The sequence below is a fragment of the Rhinopithecus roxellana genome, chromosome 14 (genome assembly GCF_007565055.1).
Source record: "Rhinopithecus roxellana isolate Shanxi Qingling chromosome 14, ASM756505v1, whole genome shotgun sequence".
Classification (NCBI taxonomy): domain Eukaryota; kingdom Metazoa; phylum Chordata; class Mammalia; order Primates; family Cercopithecidae; genus Rhinopithecus; species Rhinopithecus roxellana.
In genome coordinates, this window is record NC_044562.1 from 18,062,458 (window position 1) to 18,086,098 (window position 23,641).

Genomic DNA, 23,641 nt, shown 5'->3' on the forward strand with positions numbered 1-23,641 from the left:
CCGAAGGATAACAAAAGGTCCTAGAGAATCATCCAGATGCGTAAAAATGGTAACACACGCAGTATGCAAAAAGTAAATAAGGAACTCCTGTTCCTGGCAGCTAGCTACGATTAAAGACCGCCATAAAGATAATCCTACAGAAGCCTGTATTTGTATGTATAGTGTTTAAGAAAACAATTCGTCATGTGCAGATGTCTGACTAGGTGAAAGTCCCAAGCCTGGAGTGACACTGCGGCACAGGTGCAGAGGGCTCTGGAGTCAAACCATGGTTAGCAGCCCCTTGCTGGCCGTGTGGGCCCGGGCAGAGGATTGCACCTTTAAGCCTTGATGTTGTCAGCAGCAGAAGGGGCACCAACACAGTCACTCCTTCAGGGCACCTTTGAGGGATTAAATGAGAGAAAGCATCTCTTCCAGAGACTGACAACACACACTGAACACTACACAGAACAACTAACTTCGAACTCACTTCTACTTTTACTCTACTGAACTCTAGTGCATTCTATCGTTCCAGCTTCACAGTCTAATCCTCTATCACTAAAGGTCTTCAAGGGAAATTTTCCCCTGAGAAATTCAAATATCTATTTCAGGTAGATATAAATATTTTCCTCTAGTTATGAAAGTGACACAAGTTCTGTATAGAAAACTTGCAAACAACATACAAGAAGGAATAAAAATTACTCACAGGCCCCCACCCAGAGATAATTGGGAACATTTTGAAGTATTTCCTTCCTTTTATGTGCATTGTTTTACATAACTCAGAACATACTGATATTATGTTGCTTCTTATTTAACTTTATGATTTTTTCATGTTCGATAAAAACCTTATAAACCACATTTTCATAGCTATAATAATAATAATAATAGTAGCTAACATCTCTCAGTGCTTACTGTGTGCCAGGCACTATTCTAAATATTTTATATTATGAGCTCCTTTAATGCTTACAATTCTATGAGTTTAGTACTGCAACAATCCTCATCTTACAGATGGAAAAACGATCACACTGAGAGCTTCATTGTCACTAGCCAACTAGGAAGTGGCAGAACATGATTCAAAGCCAGGCTCAGGAGTACCCACTCTCAACCACTCCACCTTCCGGCCTCTTTTCTTAGTCACTCCCTCACGTTAGGTCTTGTCATTGTTTCCTGTCTTCCACTATGATCAATAAAGCTGGAATGAACATTCTGATACATACATCTTTGCTCATGTCTTGTGTGGAGCTTCAGAAGTAGAATTATGGGGACAAGAATATGAAAAATTTCTACACTAATTTTGAAAGGCCCATACTTAGGTCAGGCGTGGTGGCTCATGTCTGTAACCTCAGCACTTTGGGAGGCTGAGGCAGGAGAATCACTTGAGCCCAGGAGTTCGAGACCAGCCTGGTGACATAGTGAGACCCCGTTGAAAGGAAGGAAAAGCAAAGCAAAGCAAAGCCAAGCCAAGCCAAGCCAAGCCCATACCTAGTGAGCATCACGAAATACAGTGACTAAGCTGACCACCTGTAATGGACACCTGTGACCTGTGGCTGACGAATGCCTTATAACCAGGTTCTCTACACTGTTAATTTCCCAAGGCAACAGACAGAACACTCACATTTCAAGCCTCCTTTGCAGCTAGGGTGCAGGCACACCACTTAGATTCTGCCAAGCAAATGACTTTGATTCAGAAGTGGGCAACGTGGAGGATCAGGCACGTGGGTGATCATTCATCATTCTGTTGGGTGGGGAACAGCAGCACCCAGCCCTCTGGGGAGAGCAGAGGCAGTTTCTGGCATCATGGGCCTGCGGTGTGGGCCCCAGGGTCACTGGAGCAGAGCAGCCCCATGGTGTGCTTGGGCATTCCTCTGGGCTGAGAGGCTTCTAAGCCCAGCTCCCCGGCTCTCGAGATTCTGGGAGCCTTTATAACCCGCAGAGCCTCTGGTCGGCTCCAGCCCTGGGCAGGATGTTTGTTGGGGTCTCTGGGGCAGAGGCCCATGGCTGACTATGACTCCAGCCCTAGCCATAGGCCTGTGGAGTGGGTATTAGGGCAGCTCCACTTATGTGATCTCTTCTCCAGCCCCAGGCCTTGGCAGGCTCTTAAAATTCAAATGGGCCTCAGGTGACTCATTTATTTTGTTCTCCTTTTTCCCTTTATGTATTCTTGTAAGACTACTATAATAGGATTTGGTACTAACGTAATTTTTATGTATATTGTGTCATTTTCCATGAGCACATACATTCTTATAATGAGATGTTCTGCTTTTATCCCTCATTACACAGTAAAATAAAATTTTCCATACTGCTTCATACTGCTTTTCCTAATTATCATCTTCAATAGCTATTAATATTTTGAGCAAAAGAATCATAATTTCATTAGCAATTCCTGTATTACTAGATATTTATGTTGCTTCCAGCTTTTTGCTCTTATAAAAATGTTGAAATGAGCATTGCCATGCATAGAGCTCTTCTTCTGTGCATCAACAACTAGAAGAAAATGAACGAGTCCAAAAGATAGATCCTTTAGTGATTTTTCATGTAACTGCCAAACTGCTTTCCAGAAGGACTGTGCTGACACACATACAAATACCAGCAGGCACTGGGCACGGTGGCTCATGCCTGTAATCCCAGCACTTTGGGAGGCCAAGGCGGGTGGATCACCTGAGGTCAGAAGTTTGATACCAGCCTGGCCAACATGGTGAAACCCTGTCTCTACTAAAAATACAAACATTAGCCGGGCATGGTGGTGGGCACCTGTAATTCCAGCTACTCAGGAGGCTGAGGCAGGAGAATCGCTTGAACTCGGGAGGCAGAGGTTGCAGTGAGCTGAGATCGCACCACTGCGCTCCAGCCTAGGCAACAGAGCGAGACTCCATCTCAAAGAAATAAAGAAATAAAAACTAAATACCAGCAGGGCTGAGGACATCAATTCTGCCTCCACTTCCCTAGCACCGTGCATGAGCAGATGTCAAGGTGGAGGGATTGTGGGAAATGTTTTCCTTGTTGTCTTATTTCCTTCATTATTCAGCATTTCTAGCCTCCCTCGCAGCTAGGGTGCAGGCACACAACCTAGACTCTGCCAAACAAATGTACCCATGTAAGACCTACATGCAAAGAGAATATAATGCCTTTATCAATCTAAAAACTTCCTCAAGGATAAACGTGAAAGGAGGGAAATCTCAGGGTTTTAGGAAAAACCTTATTGTGGGCATGATCATCCCTTAGAGGTCACTCTTACAAATAATTAAGTAGGCAACTGCCTAGGTGATGTGTTAAAAGCTTCCTCTTCTCAGGCTAAAAGGGGGTTCCTCCCTGGCTTATATATTTTAATCTCTGTTAAATGCCAGAGGGAAGCTTATTCTACTTACATCTTTTTTTTTGAGACGGAGTCTCACTCTGTTGCCCAGGGTGCAGTCCAGTAGCATGATCTCGGCTCACTACAACCTCTGCCTTCCGGGTTCAAGTGATTCTCCTGCCTCAGCCTCCTGAGTAGCTGGGATTACAGGTGTCCACCACCACGCCTGGCTAATTTTTGTATTTTTAGTAGAGACAGGGTTTCTCCACGCTGACCAGGCTGGTCTCGAACTCCCGATCTCAGGTGATCCGCCCACCTCAGCCTCCCAAAGTGCTAGGATTACAGGCAGGAGCCACCGTGTCCCGTCACCTACTTACATCTTTATGTAAGTAATCCACATTTCCTTTTCAAAGTCAAAAACTCACAGCCTATCTAGAAATTTATGTAGAAGCCATTAAGGAAAATATTAACATATTTGGCTATCATTAAAGCTAATGTTTGACCAAAACCACCATAATTTTTTTTTTTTTTTTTTGAGATGGAGTCTCACTCTGTTGCCCAGGCTGGAGTGCAGTGGCATGATCTCGGCTCACTGCAACCTCTGCCTTCTGGGTTCAAGAGATTCTCCTGCCTCAGCCTCCTGAGTAGCTGGGATTACAGGTGTCCACCACTATGCCTGGCTAATTATGGTATTTTTAGTAGAGACAGGGTTTCTCCACGTTGGCCAGGCTGGTCTCGAACTCCCAACCTCAGGTGATCTGCCTATCTCAGCCTCCCAAAGTGCTGGGATTACAGGCATGAGCCACCATGCCCCGTCATCTACTTACATCTTTATGTAAGTAATCCACATTTCCTTTTCAAAGTCAAAAACTCACATCCTATCTAGAAACCCACGTCAGAAGACATAAAGGAAAATATTAACAGATTTAGCTATCATTAAAGCTAATGTTTGACCAAAAGCACCATAATTTTTTTTTTTTGAGTTTTTGAGACAGAGTCTTGCTCTGTCACCCAGGCTGGAGTGCAATGGCATGATCTTGGCTCACTGCAAGCTCTGCCTCCTGAGTTCAAGTAATTTTCCTGCCTCAGTCTCCTGAGTAGCTGGAATTACAGGTGCCCACCACCAAACCCAGCTAATTTTTGCATTTTTAGTAGAGACAGGGTTTCACCAAGTTGGCCAGGCTGGTCTCAAACTCCTGACCTCGTGATCTGCCCACCTCGGCTTCCAAAAGTGCTGGGATTACAGGCATGAGCCACTGCTTCTGGCCAACTACCATAATTTAAAAAGACAAACCAAAATTGAGAAAATATTTGTAGTATTTTTCAAAAGAATAATAGCCCTTCACTTCTCTTGTGCTTTTTTCTTTGACCCACAGTTACTTAGGAGTATGTGGCAGCCAGCCCCAAGGTAGCCCCAGTGATTCCACCTCCTGGGAGTCACACTCTTGTTCAATCCCCTCCACACAGTACCAGGGTGGGTCGGTGTAACCAAGAAAATAAATGCGGTGGTATCTCATTTCTGAGAGTAGGTTTTTTTTTTTTTTTTTTTTTTTTTTTTTTTTTGAGACAGAGTCTCGCTCTGTCGCCCAGGCTAGAGTGCAGTGGCCGGATCTCAGCTCACTGCAAGCTCCGCCTCCCGGGTTTACGCCATTCTCCTGCCTCAGCCTCCCGAGTAGCTGGGACTACAGGCGCCCGCCACCTCGCCCGGCTAGTTTTTTGTATTTTTTTAGTAGAGACGGGGTTTCACCGTGTTAGCCAGGATGGTCTCGATCTCCTAACCTCGTGATCCGCCCGTCTCGGCCTCCCAAAGTGCTGGGATTACAGGCTTGAGCCACCGCGCCCGGCCGAGGCGGCCTCCCAAAGTGCTGGGATTACAGGCTTGAGCCACCGCGCCCGGCCGAGAGTAGGTTTTTCTAAAAGACATTGGGGCTTCTGTCTTGCTTACTTTCTCTCTCAAATCACTCATTCTAGGGGAAGCCAACTGCCATGTCAAGAGAAGTCTTATGGAGAGCTCCAAGGGGGAAGCAAATGAGGTCCCCAGTCAACAGCCAGAAGAAAACTGAGGCCTCCTGCTGACAGCCATGTGAGTGAGCCTGGAAGCAGAGGCTGAGGTCTCAACTATAAACTGAGCAACTCTTAGTTAGGACTACTCTGCTATCTTGAATGTGTGACCCAGAGAAACAGTCATTGGTAGCTTAGCGATAGGGATATGTTCCGAGAAATGTGTTGTGAGACGATGTCATTATTGCATAAATATCACAGAGTAAGTGACAAACCTAGATGGTATAGCCTACTACACACCTAGGCTACATGGCACAGCCAATAAGATCCTAGGGTACAAACCTGTTCAGTACGTGACTGTGTTGAATACTGTAGGCAACTGTAACAAGGTGGTATTTGTGTATCTAAGCATCTCTAAACATAGGTAAGGTACAGTAAAAATACAGTATTATAATCTTATTGGACCATTATCATATATGCAGTCTTTTGTTGACCAAAATGTCGTTACGTGGTACATGACTGTAATTTAAAAATTCAAGGGCCAGGCTCAGTGGCTCATGCATGTAATCCCTACATGGAGGCCAAGATGGGAGGATCACGTGAGCCTAGTAGTTTGAGACCAGCCTGGGCAACATGGCAAGCAAGACCCCGTCTCTTAAAAAAAAATCAGCGGCTGGGCACGGTGCCTCAAGCCTGTAATCCCAGCACTTTGGGAGGCCGAGACGGGCGGATCACGAGGTCAGGAGATCGAGACCATCCTGGCTAACACGGTGAAACCCTGTCTCTACTAAAAAATACAAAAATCTAGCCGGGCGAGGTGGCAGGCGCCTGTAGTCCCAGCTACTCGGGAGGCTGAGGCAGGAGAATGGCGTAAACCCAGGAGGCGGAGCTTGCAGTGAGCTGAGATCCGGCCACTGCACTCCCGCCTGGACGACAGAGCAAGACTCTGTCTCAAAAAAAAAAAAAAAAAAAAAATCAGCTAGCTGTGGTGGCACACACCTATAGTCCCAGCTACTGGATAAGCTGAGGCAGGAGGATGGTTTGAGCCTGGGAGATGGAGGCTGCGGTGCACTGTGATCAGGCCACTGCATTCCAGCCTGGGCAAAAGAGCAAGATTCTGTCTCAAAAACGAAAACAAAAATCGGCTGGGCACGGTGACTCATGTCTGTAATCTCAGCGCTTTGGGAGGCTAAGGCAGGTGGATCACTCGAGGTCAGGAGCTTGAGACCAGCCTGGCCAAGATGGTGAAACCCCATCTCTACTAAAAATACAAAAATCAGCTGGGTGTGGTGGTGCATGCCTGTAGTCCCAGATGCTTGGGAGGCTGAGGCAGGACAATCACTTGAACCCAGGAGGCAGAGGTTGCAGTGAGTCAAGATTGCGCCACTGTACTCCAGTCTGGGTGACAGAGCCAAACTCTGTCTCAAAAACAAAAACAAAAAATTTGTTTAAGCCACTAAGCTTTGGGGTAAATTGTTATGCAGTAATAGATAATACCAGTGTGTTGTTTATTTTCCAAACATTTAGGGGTTTCCTAGACACCTTACTGTTACGTTTATATTTTTCACCATATGTCTTCATTATTTATCCAATCATTTTTCCGCCCCATTTGCTCACATTGCTCTCCTTCTGCAACTCCTATTGGGTGTCTGTCAGACCTAATATTGTCACATAGGTCTCCGAAGCTCTGTCTCTCTCTTCTGTCTTTTTTGTCCCTGCTCTGGGATCTCTAAGGGCAGTCCTTCTCTCACAAGCTGCAACTGTGACTCTTCCTCACATGGCCCCTGTCCTCGGCTTCACTTCCCGCCCCCTCCATCCCTTTGCCCTGGTGTGTTTCCTCCATGCTGCATTTCACACTTGGAATGTTACCTCCATTCTTTCTCTTCAGCCTACATGTTTTTTCCTCTTCTTTGCCTTGGTTGACAATCCCTTTCTTTCACTGAAATGACCATAATGCAGAATTTCAGCAAGTTTATTTCCCCCTGTTCTGTAGTGACATTTAAAAGCAGTAGGCAATTAAGGTCCATTGTTTAGTGTGATCACATACAATGGTTCTTAAATAAGTTTCATCTCTGGTGTTAACTCTTGGTGTAATTTTAAATGATCAACGAGAAGATTTAGCAATTCCTCTAAGTAAGCAAAACCAATTAGAAGAATGTTTTATTGCTCCCAATGAGAATTTTGCCTGTGTTTTGAGGGTGGAAATAGATTCCCTTTCGTCACAGCATTTAATACACTGTTGACCTGGTTTCATATGGTGGAAAGAAAAAGGACAAAACTCTAGCTGTTTTGCTGATCAGATCTAGAAACATTTGTCCTTTCAAAATAAGATACTAATCACCTGAGGTTTGTTTTTTACTTCACATACAAGCGTTAACATACACATTAAAAACTGAGTTTATTATTTACCAACCAAACCAAGTCCTAGACAGTTTTATAATCTTTTCCATTTGGTTGCCATCAGAGTGTCTGTAACTTTGCAAAAGTCAGCCTGTTGGGAACTTTTTAACACTTTTATTTTTAACCATTTAGGAGTTAGGGATCCCCTTGAGGATCTGATAAAAGTTACAGACTCTCTCCCCGGGAAATGGCAAATACACATTTCGCCTACAATTTCAAGGAGTTTGTAAAGGATCTGAGCCCTTCTACGGAGCCCAATCGAGGAGGTCTTGCTCTAAAAGCTCTGAACTGTAACTGTGGCACTGAAGGAAGCTCACATGCTTCTCAGGCACGTTTTCTTACCATTGCTCTTGCTTCCTCACGGATGGATGGAACAGAAAGGATGCTGTACAAAGCTCCATTCACATATGGCTGTATCTTTAAGGGGAGAAAAAAACAGTTATTTGCAAGTTTTCAAATACTGCACAACTCTATATCAAACACCACAGCTCAGAACAATCTGGCAAATGGGGAGAGTGGGTGTTCCCGTCCTTCCGGCTCTCCTGTGCTTCAGGATGTGTGTTCCCAAGTGACAGACATCTCCATCTGCATGTCCAAGTGACAGCTACTACTGAGTCTAAAACCAAATTCGTCACTCCCTCCCAAAGCTTACTCCTGCTGCATTTCATTGCTTAATTAAAGTTACCTTTAACCTCCTGATCACTCAGGCTAGAAACTCTGGAGTCATCGTTGATTTTTTTGTGGTTGTTGTTCAGTCTCCAATGCTCAGTCTTCAAGCCTCTTTGATAGGAACCCCTTTTTTCCATATCCACTGCTACTGTCCTTGTTCAGACATCATCGCCCATGACCTAGGCTACATCAGATCTCCAAACCAGTCTTTCTACCCTCAATATTCATTCACCCTTTAATGTAACCATCAGATCACTCCCAACATTCTACAGTATGGGCCAAATCATCCCTCTCTCCATCTCAGAAATCTTCCATAAAGCCCAGTTGGAAAAGCGGAAACCCTTGGTGTGGCCTTTATCTCAGCCCCTCTGCTTCTCCCTCCCTGCCACCACAAAGTGTCCATACTACCTAAGGGATGCCCCCCACCAGGCTGCTCCATGTCTCAGCCAGGTTCTGGCAGTTCACCTCGCCAGGAATGATCTTCATACATACAATGAACCTTGAAAACTCAGCCCAGACGTGTCTCCTGGGAAGGCTCTCCTGAACCCACTCCTGCCTCCCTGCCCCCAGACAGGGTGCTCACTTCCACTTCTTGTACATCCCTCCACCACAGCACTGGAGGCAGTATCCTTTTAAATTCATACTATGTCCCCTCTATTATGAGCTTTTTGAGGACAGGACCCACGTTTTACTTGCACACACCGGGCATAGAGCATGGCAGGTGCTGATAAGCAAGTTCTCTTTTCAGCAGGCTGTACGCTTTGCCCGCCACAGCAATGGAGGAGGGCTCGTTTCCCACTGCCCTCCCTCAGCACTGGACTTGATTAGCACTTTCAATGCTTGCCAAGCTGATGGGTAAAAAAAGGCATCCTACAGTTTTTATTTTCAGTTCCCGATTGAACTAGCATGATTGAACATCTTTTCACATTTCTGGGGCAGCACGATTCTGTGAACTGTCTAGTCATATCCTTTATCCTTTTTTTTTGACTGGATTGCTTGACTTTTACTTATCAATTTATACCAGCTCTTTATCTATTAGGAACATTAAACTTTCGTCACATGTGATGCAACTTTACCTGAGGGTTTCATTCATCTTTTGACTTTGATTATGGCATCTTTTTCCAATCAAAAAACGTAATGTTCATATAGTCAATTATGTGCATCTTTTTCTTTATGTTGGTTTTGTCTTTCAAGATCATGACTACTACAGTGTAGCAAACACATTTCTTGGCTCTAAAAAATATATACACACACATATACATACACACAGACAGATTATGTATGTCGTTTTTCAAGCTCATTTTCTTTTTCTTTCTTTTTTTCTTTTGAGACAGAGTCTCGCTCTATCATCCATGCTGGAGTGCAATGGCACAATCTCAGCTCACTACAACCTCCATCCTCCAGATTCAAGTGATTCTCATGCCTCAGCCTCCTGAGTAGCTGGGATTACAGGCACATGCCACCATGCCTGGCAAATTTTTGTATTTTCAGTAAAGATGGGATTTTACCATGTTGGTCAGGCTGGTCTCAAACTCCTGACTTCAAGTGATCCTCCCGCCTCGGTCTCCCAAAATTGCTGGGATTACAGGTGTAAGCCACCACGACCGGCCTATCCAGCTCATTTTCAAAGCCAATGCATTCGTAACAGGTAATGATATGATTAGAATCCTTTGGTTTATTAAGTTTTCAGAGCAGACATATTGGTTCCAGTACTTGAAACCAACGTTTATTATGAGATGGAAGAATATGTTTTCCAGTGGTTTCACCTGCCTGAGTTGAATAAAGTGAGGAACAGAGTTCATTCAGGCCTAGAAGTAGTTAAGAGCTCACTAGTTTTAAAATATAAAATGAATGTCACAAAGCCACCAAACATCCACTAGCTAAAGAAGTCACCCAATCAGTGAATAGGGCTTTTGTAAAATGTGAATGGAATGACCAGAGTGGGAGCTGTCTGCTTGAATTGGGAACAGACAGGCCAGGTGTGGTGGCTCACGCTTGTAATCCCAGTACTTTGGGAGGCCGAGGTGGGTGAATCACCAGGTCAGGAGTTCAAGACCAGCCTGGCCAACATGGTGAAACTCTGTCTCTACTAAAAATACAAAAAATTAGCCAGGCGTGGTGGCAGGCACCTGTAATGCCAGCTACTTGGGAGGCTGAGGCAGGAGAATCGCTTGAATCTGGGAAGTGGAGGCTGCAGTGAGCCAAGATCACACCACTGCACTCCAGCCTGGATGACAGAGTGAGACTGTCTCAAAAAAAAAAAAAAAAAAAAAAAAAAAAAAAAAAAAAAAAAAAAAAGGAAAGAAATAAATAATTGGGAACAGACGTCGTGTGGAAACCAAGTGGTACTCAATCGTATCCTGCTCAGATATACCCCTGGGTCTCATCTGTCTAAAGTGGTCAGATTTTTGTTGAAGCTTGGCCATGGTTTACGCAAGGGCATTTGTAGAAGGCAAGTGAGAGAACAATCACATTTGATTATTTGTTTTTGCTAATTTGTTTCCCCATACTTCTACTTTATTTAAAAAGAGCTTGAGGCCCATAGGTTGAAAACTTAGAAAAGAACACTAGGTGTTGGGGGGACGCTGGTAAGAGCAAACGCTAGTATAGCCATTCTGGAGGACAATTTGGTAGGACTCAGTGACCTGAAACTGACGTATGCTGGCAGCCAGCAGTGATGAGTGTCTACGCATCCCTGGAAGCTCTGGCACAGGCTCCGGAGGGGCAGGTGCGGCCATGTCCACTGAGGACTGCTATGGCAACAGAGAGTGGGAGGCACCCAAAGTGTATAGGCTGGATAAGTAGAATGGCAGGGGTGCAAACAAGGGGCTATTTTGCAGTAGTGACACTTAATGAACTAGACATACGTAAAGCAACATAGAAAGGTCCTAAAAACACAGGGGAAAAGCCATTAACAGAATGAGACCCAGAGGGTAATCTATTTCTGTAAATTCAATACACATGTACACAGTATCATATCTCTTTTAAGGCTCCATCCACATCCACATAGATACATTAACCATACCAAGGGAGTGGCATGTGAGGGAGGAATGTTGGGGGCTAGATGATGAGAAAAAGCAATGCCAGAGGGGCCCGGCACAGGCCAGTGGGCCAAGCAGACGAGGACAGAAAGAACAACATCCTGCTTCTGACTTCCAAAATTCTAAAAATTATAAAAGAGTTCCAGCTGCTTATGAAAATCCCTGGAGGAGGGAGAACATGTACAGTTTTCAAATACAGCAACCATCCTGGGCCAGCTGTGTGCCTGTGGGGTCACAGGCATTGGGTCCCCAGTGCAGCCTCCCCCGAGCCCAGGGCTAGCAGTGCTGAATGAGTACCTCATGGTTTTCATGGCCAAGAAGATCCGAAAGGACTTTGAGCACGAGGCCTGCCACCTTGGCACACATGTTCTTCCCTATGGGAAACAAACCAAAGCTAAACATGACATGTCTAAACCCAGAGGCAGAATTTTGGGTCACGTAGACTTGGGGACAAATCTTGGTTCCTCTGCTCATGAGCTGTATGACCTTGGGTGAGTCACATAACCAGTGTGGGCCTCAGTTTCTTCCTCTTTACAACAGAGATTACTATTCATACCTACCTCAAAGGGTGATGCAAAATTAAGTAAACTAATGTATGTAAAGGACTCAGTGTAGCATAGGACCTCAGTGCTCAGTAAACCACCCCAAGTGATGGTTATTACTCTGGTCAGAGCACAGGGTGAGTCATTACAGTGAAAGCAGAATACATTATAGAGCAATGTTCTCCCTCCCACGCACGGATACCAGCATCACAAAGACCATACAGGCATTTTAGTAGCTATAAACGTCATCATAAAAATCGGCCGGGCGCGGTGGCTCAAGCCTGTAATCCCAGCACTTTGGGAGGCCGAGACGGGTGGATCACGAGGTCAGGAGATCGAGACCATCCTGGCTAATACGGTGAAACCCCGTCTCTACTAAAAAAAATACAAAAAACTAGCCGGGCGAGGTGGCGGGCGCCTGTAGTCCCAGCTACTCCGGAGGCTGAGGCAGGAGAATGGCGGGAACCTGGGAGGCGGAGCTTGCAGTGAGCTGAGATCCGGCCACTGCACTCCAGCCCGGGCAACAGAGCCAGACTCCGTCTCAAAAAAAAAAAAAAAAAAAAAAAAAGGCCGGGCGCGGTGGCTCAAGCCTGTAATCCCAGCACTTTGGGAGGCCGAGATGGGCGGATCACAAGGTCAGGAGATCGAGACCATCCTGGCTAACACATTGAAACCCTGTCTCTACTAAAAAAGATACAAAAAACTAGCCAGGCGACGTGGCGGGCGCCTGTAGTCCCAGCTACTGGGGAGGCTGAGGCAGGAGAATGGCGTGAACCCGGGAGGCGGAGCTTGCAGTGAGCTGAGATCCGGCCATTGCACTCCAGCCTGGGCGACAGAGCCAGACTCCGTCTCAAAAAAAAAAGAAAAAAGGCTAGGACTTTTTGCACATGCTATTCTTTAAAATGACTGAAATAATAGTCATTTACTCAGTCAACAACACACAGTTACGTGGTTCAGTCTACAAAGAATACGGAGGTGAAGATGCTTCCAGCAAGTACTCCTGAGCCAGCTATTTATCCAGGGGGCCTTTCTCTCCAAACACTGGATGCTCAGGCTGAGGAAAGCCAAAGCCTAGACTTGGCATCTCTTCTAAAGAAGCTTCTTTCATCCCAGGTAACAATTGAAATGAGATAGTACCTGTACCTGGAAAAGCTAAAATCACTACCTTCAGTGATCAAGTATATAAATGACTGATCAAGTATATAAATGACTTATGCCCACAGGAGAACCTCCACCTCCAGGGCTGGGGCAGGGAAAAGCGTGTGATTCACGGCAGGAAGTGTGGTTTAGTATCACTGCTATTGCGGCCAGCTTAATCCTATAGGATCTTGGGAACACACTTCTTTGTCTTCAGAAAAGGGGATCGTATTCTTAATTGCCTACCTTTGAACAATGCAATAAAGAGAAATGTAAATGAACTTAGTCTCCTCTTAATGTGGGCACTACATATATACAAGACATTTTTTACAGGGTGAGAAGGGATTTTGTCTTCAGGGATTCAACAGCTTGATACTAGTTGGAAATGCTTTCCACTCTTTTTTGTTTTTACTTTTCTACGAGACTAAAAGCAAACCACATCATGCTCACTAGAAACCCAGCTTCAGAGGTCAAGATCTCTTCCCCTTCTTGCAATACAATGAGGGTTGGGGGGCTGAGACCTGCACTGCGGAGACAGAGGTTCATAAGCAAAGCCACCGAGTACTCCAGCGTGTAGTCAGACAGGCAGTCGGGGTCCTTCAGAGCATCAACCAGCCAGAAGATGAGGCCGTCTTGAATCATCGCTGTCTGCAGGGGGCGCCTGGGAAGAAACAGCCTACTGTAAATAAAAACTGCCAAGAAACTTTTCATGTAAGAGGAAACAGTAGGCTGGGTGCAGTGGCTCATGCCTGTGATCCCAGCACTTTGGGAGGCCAAGGCGGACGGATCACCTGAGGTCAGGAGTTGGAGACAAGCCTGGCTAACATGGTGAAACCCCGTCTCTACTAAAAATGTAAAAATTAGCCAGGCATGGTGGCGGCGCCTGTAATCCCAGCCACTTGAGAGGCTGAGGCATGAGAATTGCTTGAATCCAGGAGGCAGAGGTTGCAGTGACCTGAGATCGCACCACTGCACTCCAGCCTGGGAGATGGAGCAAGACTCTGTCTCCAAAAAAAAAAAAGAGGAAACAGTAGTGTGAATGTATATCAGAAAAGACAAACTTACTGAAGACACAGACTCTGAGGAATATTTTTGTTAAACCCATACAATTGAAATAACAAAAATTCTTTACATTTCAGGGATATTTATTAAGGGTTTAAATAAAGATAAGGCGGTAAGGAGGTCTCCTACTTTGAAAGTCTCCTTTTCAATATTTAAAATTAGCAGAGCATTACTTCAAATATCTAATAAATATTCATTGGTAGCTTTTGGTTTACTTAACTCAGGAAACAGGACCATAGAAATACTTCTTTAACAAATAGGTTTTTTCTTTTTTTTGTGATGGAGTTTTGCTCTTGTTGCCCAGGCTGGAGTGCAATGGCATGATCTAGGCTCACTGCAACCTCCGCCTCCTGGGTTCAAGCGATTCTCCTGCCTCAGCCTGCCAAGTAGCTGGGATTACAGGCATGCACCACCACACCCGGCTAATTTTGTATTTTTAGTAGAGATGGGGTTTCTCCATGTTGGCCAGGCTGGTCTCGAACTCCCGAGCTCAGCTGATCCATCTGCCTCAACCTCCCAAAGTGCTGGGATTACAGGCATAAGCCACTGCACCGGCTGACAAATAGATTTTCACCTAAACTCTCTGTAATCCAGGTCTAGGCACTCTGGGCTGCATGAAAATAAAGAAAAAAAGGAGGAGCAAAAGCCTAGCTTAACATCATTTTGATTCACATTTCTATAGAGTAAGTGTAGTTTAATGATCTGGTAAATGCAAATTATAAGGAATGATTTTCCACCCAAAGTCCAGGTGTAGAATCCTACAAAATTCAATACCCCATCAAAATGTGTGATGGTGAATGTCCTCAGGTTAGCCTTAAGAATTGCTGAGACTAAGTGTGGTATCATTATGAGATGTCATCTGGGTTAGTAGAAAACTGACATACCACAGAGAAGCCAGATCTGCACATCTCCTGATGAGCAGATTTTGGTGAAACCATTGCTCAGGACAGAACAGCGGAGCCAGTTTATCTGTTCATCCTGTTCTTAAACACTACACTGACCCAATCAGGGTGGCTTATTGGAATACAGTGAAGACTGCACTCTCTTGGTAACTAGCTATCTTCTCTATTTATTGCAGAGACTCGGGAAAACTGCAAAAAGGTTAAGCACATTTACAGAACAAAAAAGCTTAAATTATCATTTGGAGGAAAAGATAAACAGGCAGTAAATATTTGCATTACCAGGAGGAAGTATTTTTTTCACCATATCTTGTATCTGTTACTTAACTATAGTTGTTGAATTTCTAAAAACTTCCCCAAAATGGTCAACACTAAGCAAAGTTCTCTCTATAAACAAACAGAAATGGAGTGTTTGTATGCTCTGAGGAAGTAATGACGCTGCAGATTACTTACAGTTCTTTTCAATTCATATAGTTAGAACAAAGAATTTTCATTAGCAGGGAGTTGGCAAATAGTAGATACAAATACCTATCCCCTCCCCCACTAAACATACACATGCTTAGACCATTTCACTTTGCAGCTTCTGGTTATCTGTGAGTCAGTCGAATGTTAACCACATTTGATGGAAAGAAAGTGTGTTCAGAAGAGGACCGACAGAAAAAAGTTGAAGACTCCAGAGACTAGAGTTCTCAAGAAAGTCAAAGAGAACTTCAGGTGATCATGAGAGAATAAAAACTCTGAAAAAATTACCATATGTCCCAGCAGTTACTCTCCCAGACGCCAATCCATGAGAAAAGGAAACATATGTCCACGTGAAGACTTGTGCTGAAACGTTCACAGCACCATTATGCATACTGGCCAAAAATGCAAACAACCCAAATGCCGATCAACTGAAGGACAAACAAACTGGTGTGGGCCGGGCACAGAGGCTCACGCCTGTAATCCCAGCACTTTGGGAGGCCGAGGCGGGTGGATCACGAGGTTAGGAGTTCGAGACCAGGCTGACCAACATGGTGAAACCCCCTCTCTACTAAAAATACAAAAATTAGCCGGGTGTGGTGGTGCGCGCCTGTAATCCCAGCTACCCAGGAGGCCGAGGCAGGAGAATTGCTTGAACTCGGGAGGTGGAGGTTGCAGTGAGCCGAGATTGCGCCACTGCACTCCAGTCTGGGCGACAGAGTGAGACTCCGTCTCCAAAACAAACAAACAAACAAACAATGTGGTGTAGCCATAATGGAGTATCATATTCAGCCACAAAAGGAATGAGGCCCTGACACATGCTGCTACATGGATGAACCTTGCAAACGCGATGCTAAGTAAGAGAAGCCAGTCACAAAAGAGCACACGCTACATGATTCCATTTATATGAAACGTCCAGTACAAGTCAATCGACAGAAAGCAGATTTGTGGCTACCAGGGCCTGCGGGTAGGAATGAGGAGTGACTGTAAATGGGTATGAGGTTTCTTTTTGTGGTGATGGAAATGTCCTAAACCTGGATTGTGGTGGTGACTGCACAACTCTGTAAATACACTAAAAATCCTTCAATTGTATGTTTAATATGGGGGAATATTATGGTGTGTAAACACATCTCAACAAAGCCGTTAACTGACGACTATGGGGCCAGGTGCGGTGACTCACGCCTGTTAATTCTAGCACTTTGGGAGGCTGAGGTGGGCGGATCACCTGAGGTCAGGAGTTCAAGACCAGACTGGCCAACATGATGAAACCCCATCTGTACTAAAAATATAGAAATTAGCCCAGCCCCATCGGCTCCAAGTCATGACGGTCTAGGCTGAGCCCATGGGGTGGGCTGCTGGGATCATGGACAAGGTCAGAAGGCCCTAACTCTGACTTCCACAGGGCTGCCTCTGACACTGTGCTGGGATATGCATTCATGTGTGTGGCTCCCATAGGGGACTGGAAGTAACTTGAGGGCTGAGGCTCTATCAGGTCTGATTCATGTATCTGTCTCTAAGCCCTGCACATGCCCCGAGACACAATCCTGCATGGCTGGCACTCAATAATGTCCATTAGGAAAATCCAATGGTGCTTTGAAAATGTCTTCCTCCATCTCCAGCAGTTTCAAGCAGGATAGTTTAGTGGATTAGAGATAAGCTTTCTAGTTCTGTCTTAGAGAGTCATCCAACCTCTCCAAAGTGTAGTGGAAAAATACCATCTACCTCCTGGGTTGCCATGGGAATTTTAATTCAATCTGATCTCACAGGAGACGCCGTGACCTACTGCATAATCATTACCTGAGGCTGAACTTCTGCAGGGCCCCAAGAACATTCTCCCTGGTGATGATGTCCTTGTCCTCCTCCTTCAGTCTTCCCTCCAGCATCCGCAGCACCTTTGTGTTCTGGGCAAGGTAGAGGCGACCTGATGATACACCCGAGAGGAAACAGGTGAAAGACAGAAATAATTTATCTGGTATGCTACAAAACCACTTTCCATGAAAACTTACTTTGCACATAACACAGTAGAATTTGGGTAATTTTATGTTCTAAAAAACTTACTGGGCAGGGTGCAGTGGCTCATGCCTACAATCCCAGCAGTTTGGGAGGCTGAGGCCGGCAGATCACCTGAGGAGATCGAGACCAGCCTGGCCAACATGGTGAAACCCCGTCTCTACTAAAAATACAAAAATTAGCTGGGCGTGGTGGTGGGTGCCTGTAAACCCAGCTACTCAGGAAGCTGAAGCAGGAGAATTACTTGACCCTGGGAGGCAGGTTGCAGTGAGCCGAGATCGCACCACTGCACTCCAGCCTGAATGACAGAGGGAGCGAGATTCCATCTCAAAACAAACAAACAAACAAACAAACAAAAACGTACTGGTTGTGCAAGGTGGCTCATGCCTGTAATCCTAGCACTTTTGGAGGCTGAGGCAGGTGGATTGTTTGAGCTGAGGCATTGGAGACCAGCCTGGAGAACACGGCATAACCTCATCTCCACAGAAACTAAGGAAAATTAGCCAGGTATGATGATGCACACTTGTCAACCCCGCTAATTGCGGGGCTGAGGAGGGAGGAACATTGCTTGAGCCCGGGCAGTTCAGGCTACAGTGAGCCGAGATCATGGCACTGTACTCCAGCCTGGGTGACAGAGTGAGACTGTCTCAAAACAAAAACAAAAACAAAAACAAAAAAACACAAAACCCCCACAAAACTTATTAAAAGATATTTCTTCCAAAAGTTGGTTTTATTCAATGAAATATCTGATGAGTAGAAAAACTACTCTTCTTGTGAGCTAAACATAATTCATTGCTGTGTTCTTGTGGGGAGCACTGTCCTTTTTTTCCATGAAATCCTGAATCCAACAGTCAGATCTACAAGGAGAAAAGAGGGGTAGATGTGTGTGTTATGAGTCCTTAAGTCTTCACAACAGAGGCAGCCAAGAATGCTTCCGTCCACACTCTCTGTACAAGGCCTGGAGAAGAAGCAGGATGCCATACCTGGGACCCTGTAATAAGCCCAGAATGGTCACTAGCCTGCTGTGGACTTCTGAACTGATATGGAAGATGTTAATTTCAGACATAAGTTTCAACAGTATTATCATATGAATGGTCCTCAGTAACATATCCTGGCGTATCATAAATGTCTGCCAAAAGGAGGGAAGAATGAACGAACAAATGAACAAAGTTTTGGAGTATCATATATTCATAATTTGAAAACTCCCTTTATTCACATTATAAAGAGCTCAAATAAATAAGAACTTATGGAAGATAATGGCACTTTGCAAAATCATTTTAAATTCAGTTATGGGGGCATGTTATTTTCAGAGTTTTCAAATCCTTTGATTTAAGAGGTCATAGTCTTCCGAAGGAAATGGTGCAGTGTTTATTGGCGTCTGCTTTGTTTCACTAAGCTTATTTTGCCGTAATTGTTTCACGTATTTTTGCCTTAAGTAGGAAATTATAGAAAATGCATTCATTACCTGTGATATACTTGAAAGCAATATAAAATGTTGCTACGTTACAAAACCAGAAAGCTTTATAAAACAAAACCGGGAGGTTTACAAAATAAACCCCAAAACTGTCTAAATGTGCTGTGACATAAATGAAAGCAATATGACAACAATTAATTTTCACAAAAGACCTTAGATAAATTAAACAGTAACAAACTGAGGAAGCATCATCTCCAAGAAACTTGGGAGGAACGCACATTTTCAAAGGAAAAAGCACACCAATATGACCAAGCTCTTCTCTTTGAAGCAAAGCTGATGTCTCACCTTCTGCCAGTGATGCAAAAGCATTGATGAGCCTGGCCATGTACTGCCGCACCACGTCACTCTTGGAGTGCAGCAACTGAAGCACACTCCGCTGGGGGAAAAAGTCAAGAGGAAAAACAACAAGGTTAAGAAAAGGGAGAGATAAACATATGTCTCCTCTTTGGGTCTGGTAGTTCTCTTCCTCTGCCTGAACTTATTAGAGGTGAAATAAACAGACTAAAGCCAAACATTTCATCTGGAAGCCTTGATTTCCAGCTGAAATTTGATGAGACTTGGCAAAAATAAGTTAAGTCAGATTTCCAAATTAAATGAATTAATTATACAAAGCCCTCAGAACAGTGACTGGCACAAAGGAAGCAGTCCTGTTTGCTGTTACCGTTGCTGCTGTTTTCCAGGTTAGAATGGCAGATCCAAGACACATGCCTAATTTGGCTCCCTCTAAACCACAGTAAAATTACAATAAATGGACCGTTAAAAAAGATAATTCCCAAGGACGGAGAGAACAGCACGAGAAACAATACCGCCACAATCCTGGAAGCGGGAATGCAGCATGGCAAGAAGCTTAGCAGGCCCAAGAAGGTCAAATGTCAAGGCAGCAACGGGCACTGTGGAATTACCGTTTCCATTATTCACTCCTCAAAGGGCTTAAGAGCTGAAGAAAAATAAAGACGAATGAATGGAAGTTGTTTAAGCAGCAGCTGGATCCCACTCATGTGAGTCCTGCGCACCTCTCAGCACAGGGCAGGGGAGAGGGTGTTCCCCTGTGAGGGTGACACAAAGGGTCTGTGGATGGGGGACACCAGGCAGAGGAGAGCAAGGGTTGCAGGGGTTCTAGAACAAAATGGAAAGGGGGGTTAGTGTCTAAATGCAGAATGAATGTGGAACAGAGGGCCACGCCAAAACTTGGCTCCCAGGACCCTGGCAAGCAGACCCTTTCCCTCTAGGCCCAAGATTAGAAGACTATTCTCACAGTGAAATGACCAGCGCAAGGGGAAAGAACGAGAGACCATGAAATCAGAGGTTCCCGGCAAATGGCCCACCCAGATCCCCCTGGATGGAGCTATCCATGGACAGGCCCCACCATCACACTCAATGGCTTTGTAGTCTCCTTCACTCCAAATCTCTCATTAGGAGATCATCAAGGAGTATCAGACATCCGAGAAGAGTTTCTACCAGGAGGCCAGAACAAATGGGGTGGGGGCAGGCTTGGAGTAAATGAGACTGTGCAGGGAGAAGAAAACTAAAAATTAAATAAAAATTCATCACTAATATCCTCAAAGATATAAGAAACTGTATTATATCCATGAAACAAGAGAAAGCTATCAAAAAGGAAATAAAAGTTTCAACAGAAGGGTCAGAAAATAAAGATGAAGAAATCTTCTAGGGAGGCTGGGCAGGGTGGCTCATGCCTATAATCCCAGCACTTTGGGAGGCCGAGGTGGGCAGATCACTCGAGGTCAGGAGTTTGAGACCAGCCTGGCCGACATGGTGAAACCCCATCTCTACAAAAATACAAAAATTAGCCAGGCGTGGTGGCACACACCTGTCATCCCAGCTACTTGGGAGGCTGAGGCAGGAGGATTGCTTGAACCCAGGAGGCAGAGGTTGCAGTGAGCTGAGATTGTGCCAGGGCAGCAGAGTGAGACAGTCTCAAAAAAAAAAAAAAAAAAAAAAAGAAAGAAATCTCCCAAAGAATGGAACAAAAAGTAGAAAATATGAGCGAAACTATAAGAAAAATAGAAAACCAGTTCAGGAGGTTCAACATTCAGAGAGAGAACACAGAAAACAGAAGGAAGAAATCCTCAACAAAATAACTCAAGAAAAAGTTCCCAAAGTGGAAGCTGTCAGATTGAAAGGGTCCACAAAGTGCTCAAAACAATGGATTAAAATATGCCTCATGAAGGACGTCATTGGGAAACTGGGAAGATTCAATATGCTTCTCGAGAGAGAAACAGGTCACATATGAAAGATAAAGAATTGGAATAGCTTTGGATTTCTGTTTTAAATTTTTTGAGTCAAGGTCTCACTTTGTTGCCTAGGATGGAGTGCAGTAGTGTGATCACAGCTCAGAGCCTCAACCTCTTGGGCTCAAGCAATCCTCCCGCCTCAGCCTTCTGAGTTAGCTGGGACTACAGGCGCATGCCAACGTGTCTGGTTAATTTAAATTTTTTTTTTTTTTTTTCTCAGCTGCTCACAAATTCCTGGGCTCAAGCGATCCTCCTGCCTTGGCCTCCCAAAGTGCTAGAATTATAGGCATGAGCCACCGTACCCAGCTGGCTTTGGATTTCTGAACAGCAAAACTGGAACCTAAAAGACAATGGAGTAATGTCTTCAAAATTCTGAAGGAAAATTATTTACAATCTAGGATTCTATACAAAGAATGACGACATTTCTTGACCATATATGATCTCAAAATATATACTTCATGTGCACTTTTTCTCTAGATGCTATTAACTAAAGGATGTGTTCCACCAACCGAGAGAACAAGTCAATAAATAAGATAATATCAGACACTGGAAACAGAGATCCAGTTCAGGAAAGAGGTGAAAGGAATCAACACATGTTTGGTGAAGAGACTCCTGGACAGCAGCTACGCACCAGAATGTTTTCCAGACTAAACTCAGCTGATTCAAGAGGGTGACATATCAAAGGCTGTCATCCCCAAGATGCCTGTTACCATTACACCAATTTCGGTCGAATTTTTGTTGAAGTATAGCATCTACACAGGACACTGCACAGATCACAAGTACAGCCTGATGAGTGTTCTCAAAGTGAACATGTGGCTAACTAGTAAACAGATCAAGAAACAGAACACGACCATCGTCCCAAAAGCCCTTCCAGAACCCCATTCCAAACCAAGGGTGACCTCTCTCCTGGCTTCTAACATCACAGATTCATGTTGCTTGGCTTCAAATTTTTTGATAAATGAAACCATATATTATATATTCTCTTATGTTTGACTTTTTCATTCAACAATATGTTTGAGATATTCACCCAGGATCTCTGCTGTATTCCTTCTCATTGCTCGAGGTATCCCATTTTACAAACACATCACAGGTATTCACTCTACTGCTGATGGACATTTGGGTTGCAGCCAGTGTTTTGGTTCTAGAAGTGCAGCTATGAATATTCTTGCATATTTTTTAGTGAACATATGCGCACGTTTTGGTTAGGGCTTACTTTGGAGTGGCTTTGCAAGAACACGGGTATTCAGTTTTAGTAAATGCTGCCCGTGTTCCAAAGCAGTGCACCATGTCCTAATTTTTAAACAGAGAACAAAATAGCTGGTGAGACGAGCCCAGACTTATCTGCATTTGGACAACCCTGAACACATGCTAGTGAAGTTCCAGCTCCCCTTTCCATGCCCTGCTTTGTGGATTAGCTGTGAACAGTCTTTCTACTGCCACAGAAGTGTTCTCAAGTGATCAACCCCTGAGAACTAGGAGATCAGGTGAGCTTACGAGACAAAATACAGAGCAGCTCACCATTGCCCTTGGGCATAAATATTGCTGCTGGGCTGGGTGCAGTGGTTCATGCCTGTAATCCCAGCAATTTGGGAGGCTGAGGCGGGTGGATCACCTGAGGTCAGGAGTTCGAGACCAGCCTGGCCAACATGGCGAAACCCCATCTGTAATAAAAAACACAAAAATTAGTTGGGCATGGTGGCACGCACCTGTAGTCCCAGCTACTCAGGAGGCTGAGGTGGGAGAATTGCTTGAACCCAGCAGACAGAGGTTGCAGTGAGTCAAGATCGCACCACTGCAGTCCAGCCTGGGCAACAGAGTGAGACTGTCTCAAAAAATTAAAAAATAAATAAATATTGCTGTTGGACAACTGGTACCTGACCGACCTATCAATTCTGCCAGACGCTCTATGTTTCCCAGGACTGTCTCCCACCTCTGATGACCAATGTTCCCGGAGCGGATCAATAAGTGCTCAGGGAAGCTATGTCCAAATGTCATCCCAAACTTTGGTTTATGCCATCTTCTCCTAGCTAACTTCATCTAACACGGCACAGTCCTGTTTCCTTGCAGAGCGAGGCTGGTGCTTGCTACTCAGCACAAAAGCAAATGCTGTATTATGCAGGATATATACATAGATGGGAAAACTATAAAGAAAAAGCAAGGGGTAGATTAACACAACAGTCAGGATGTGCATGCACACTTCACAGCAGCACTATTCACAGTAGCCACAAGGTGGAGGCAACGCAAATGTCCGCTGATGGAGGAACAGATAGATATGCAAAATATGGTCCATCCATACAATGAAATATTAGCCTTAAAAAGGAAAGAAATTCTGACATATGCTACATGGATGAATCTGAGGACATTAGCTAAGTGAAATAAGCCAGTCACAAAAAGAAAAATACTGTACAATTCTACTTATATGAGGTA

The 23,641-nt window shown here is 44.6% G+C and overlaps 1 protein-coding gene across 4 annotated transcripts in view; it reads right to left on the reverse strand.

The window, feature by feature from the left end:
• Positions 1 to 23,641, reverse strand: part of ARMC9 (armadillo repeat containing 9) — a 188,728-nt gene that overhangs the window by 94,862 nt on the left and 70,225 nt on the right. For all 4 annotated transcript variants that reach the window (XM_010362003.2, XM_030916894.1, XM_030916895.1 and 1 more), the window contains exons 13-17: positions 19,248 to 19,338; positions 17,276 to 17,399; positions 13,580 to 13,719; positions 11,677 to 11,753; positions 8,012 to 8,086 (exon numbers count right to left, since the gene is read on the reverse strand). In XM_010362003.2, the coding sequence (XP_010360305.2) occupies positions 8,012 to 8,086; positions 11,677 to 11,753; positions 13,580 to 13,719; positions 17,276 to 17,399; positions 19,248 to 19,338 (507 nt within the window). The remainder of the gene's footprint in view (positions 1 to 8,011; positions 8,087 to 11,676; positions 11,754 to 13,579; positions 13,720 to 17,275; positions 17,400 to 19,247; positions 19,339 to 23,641) is intronic.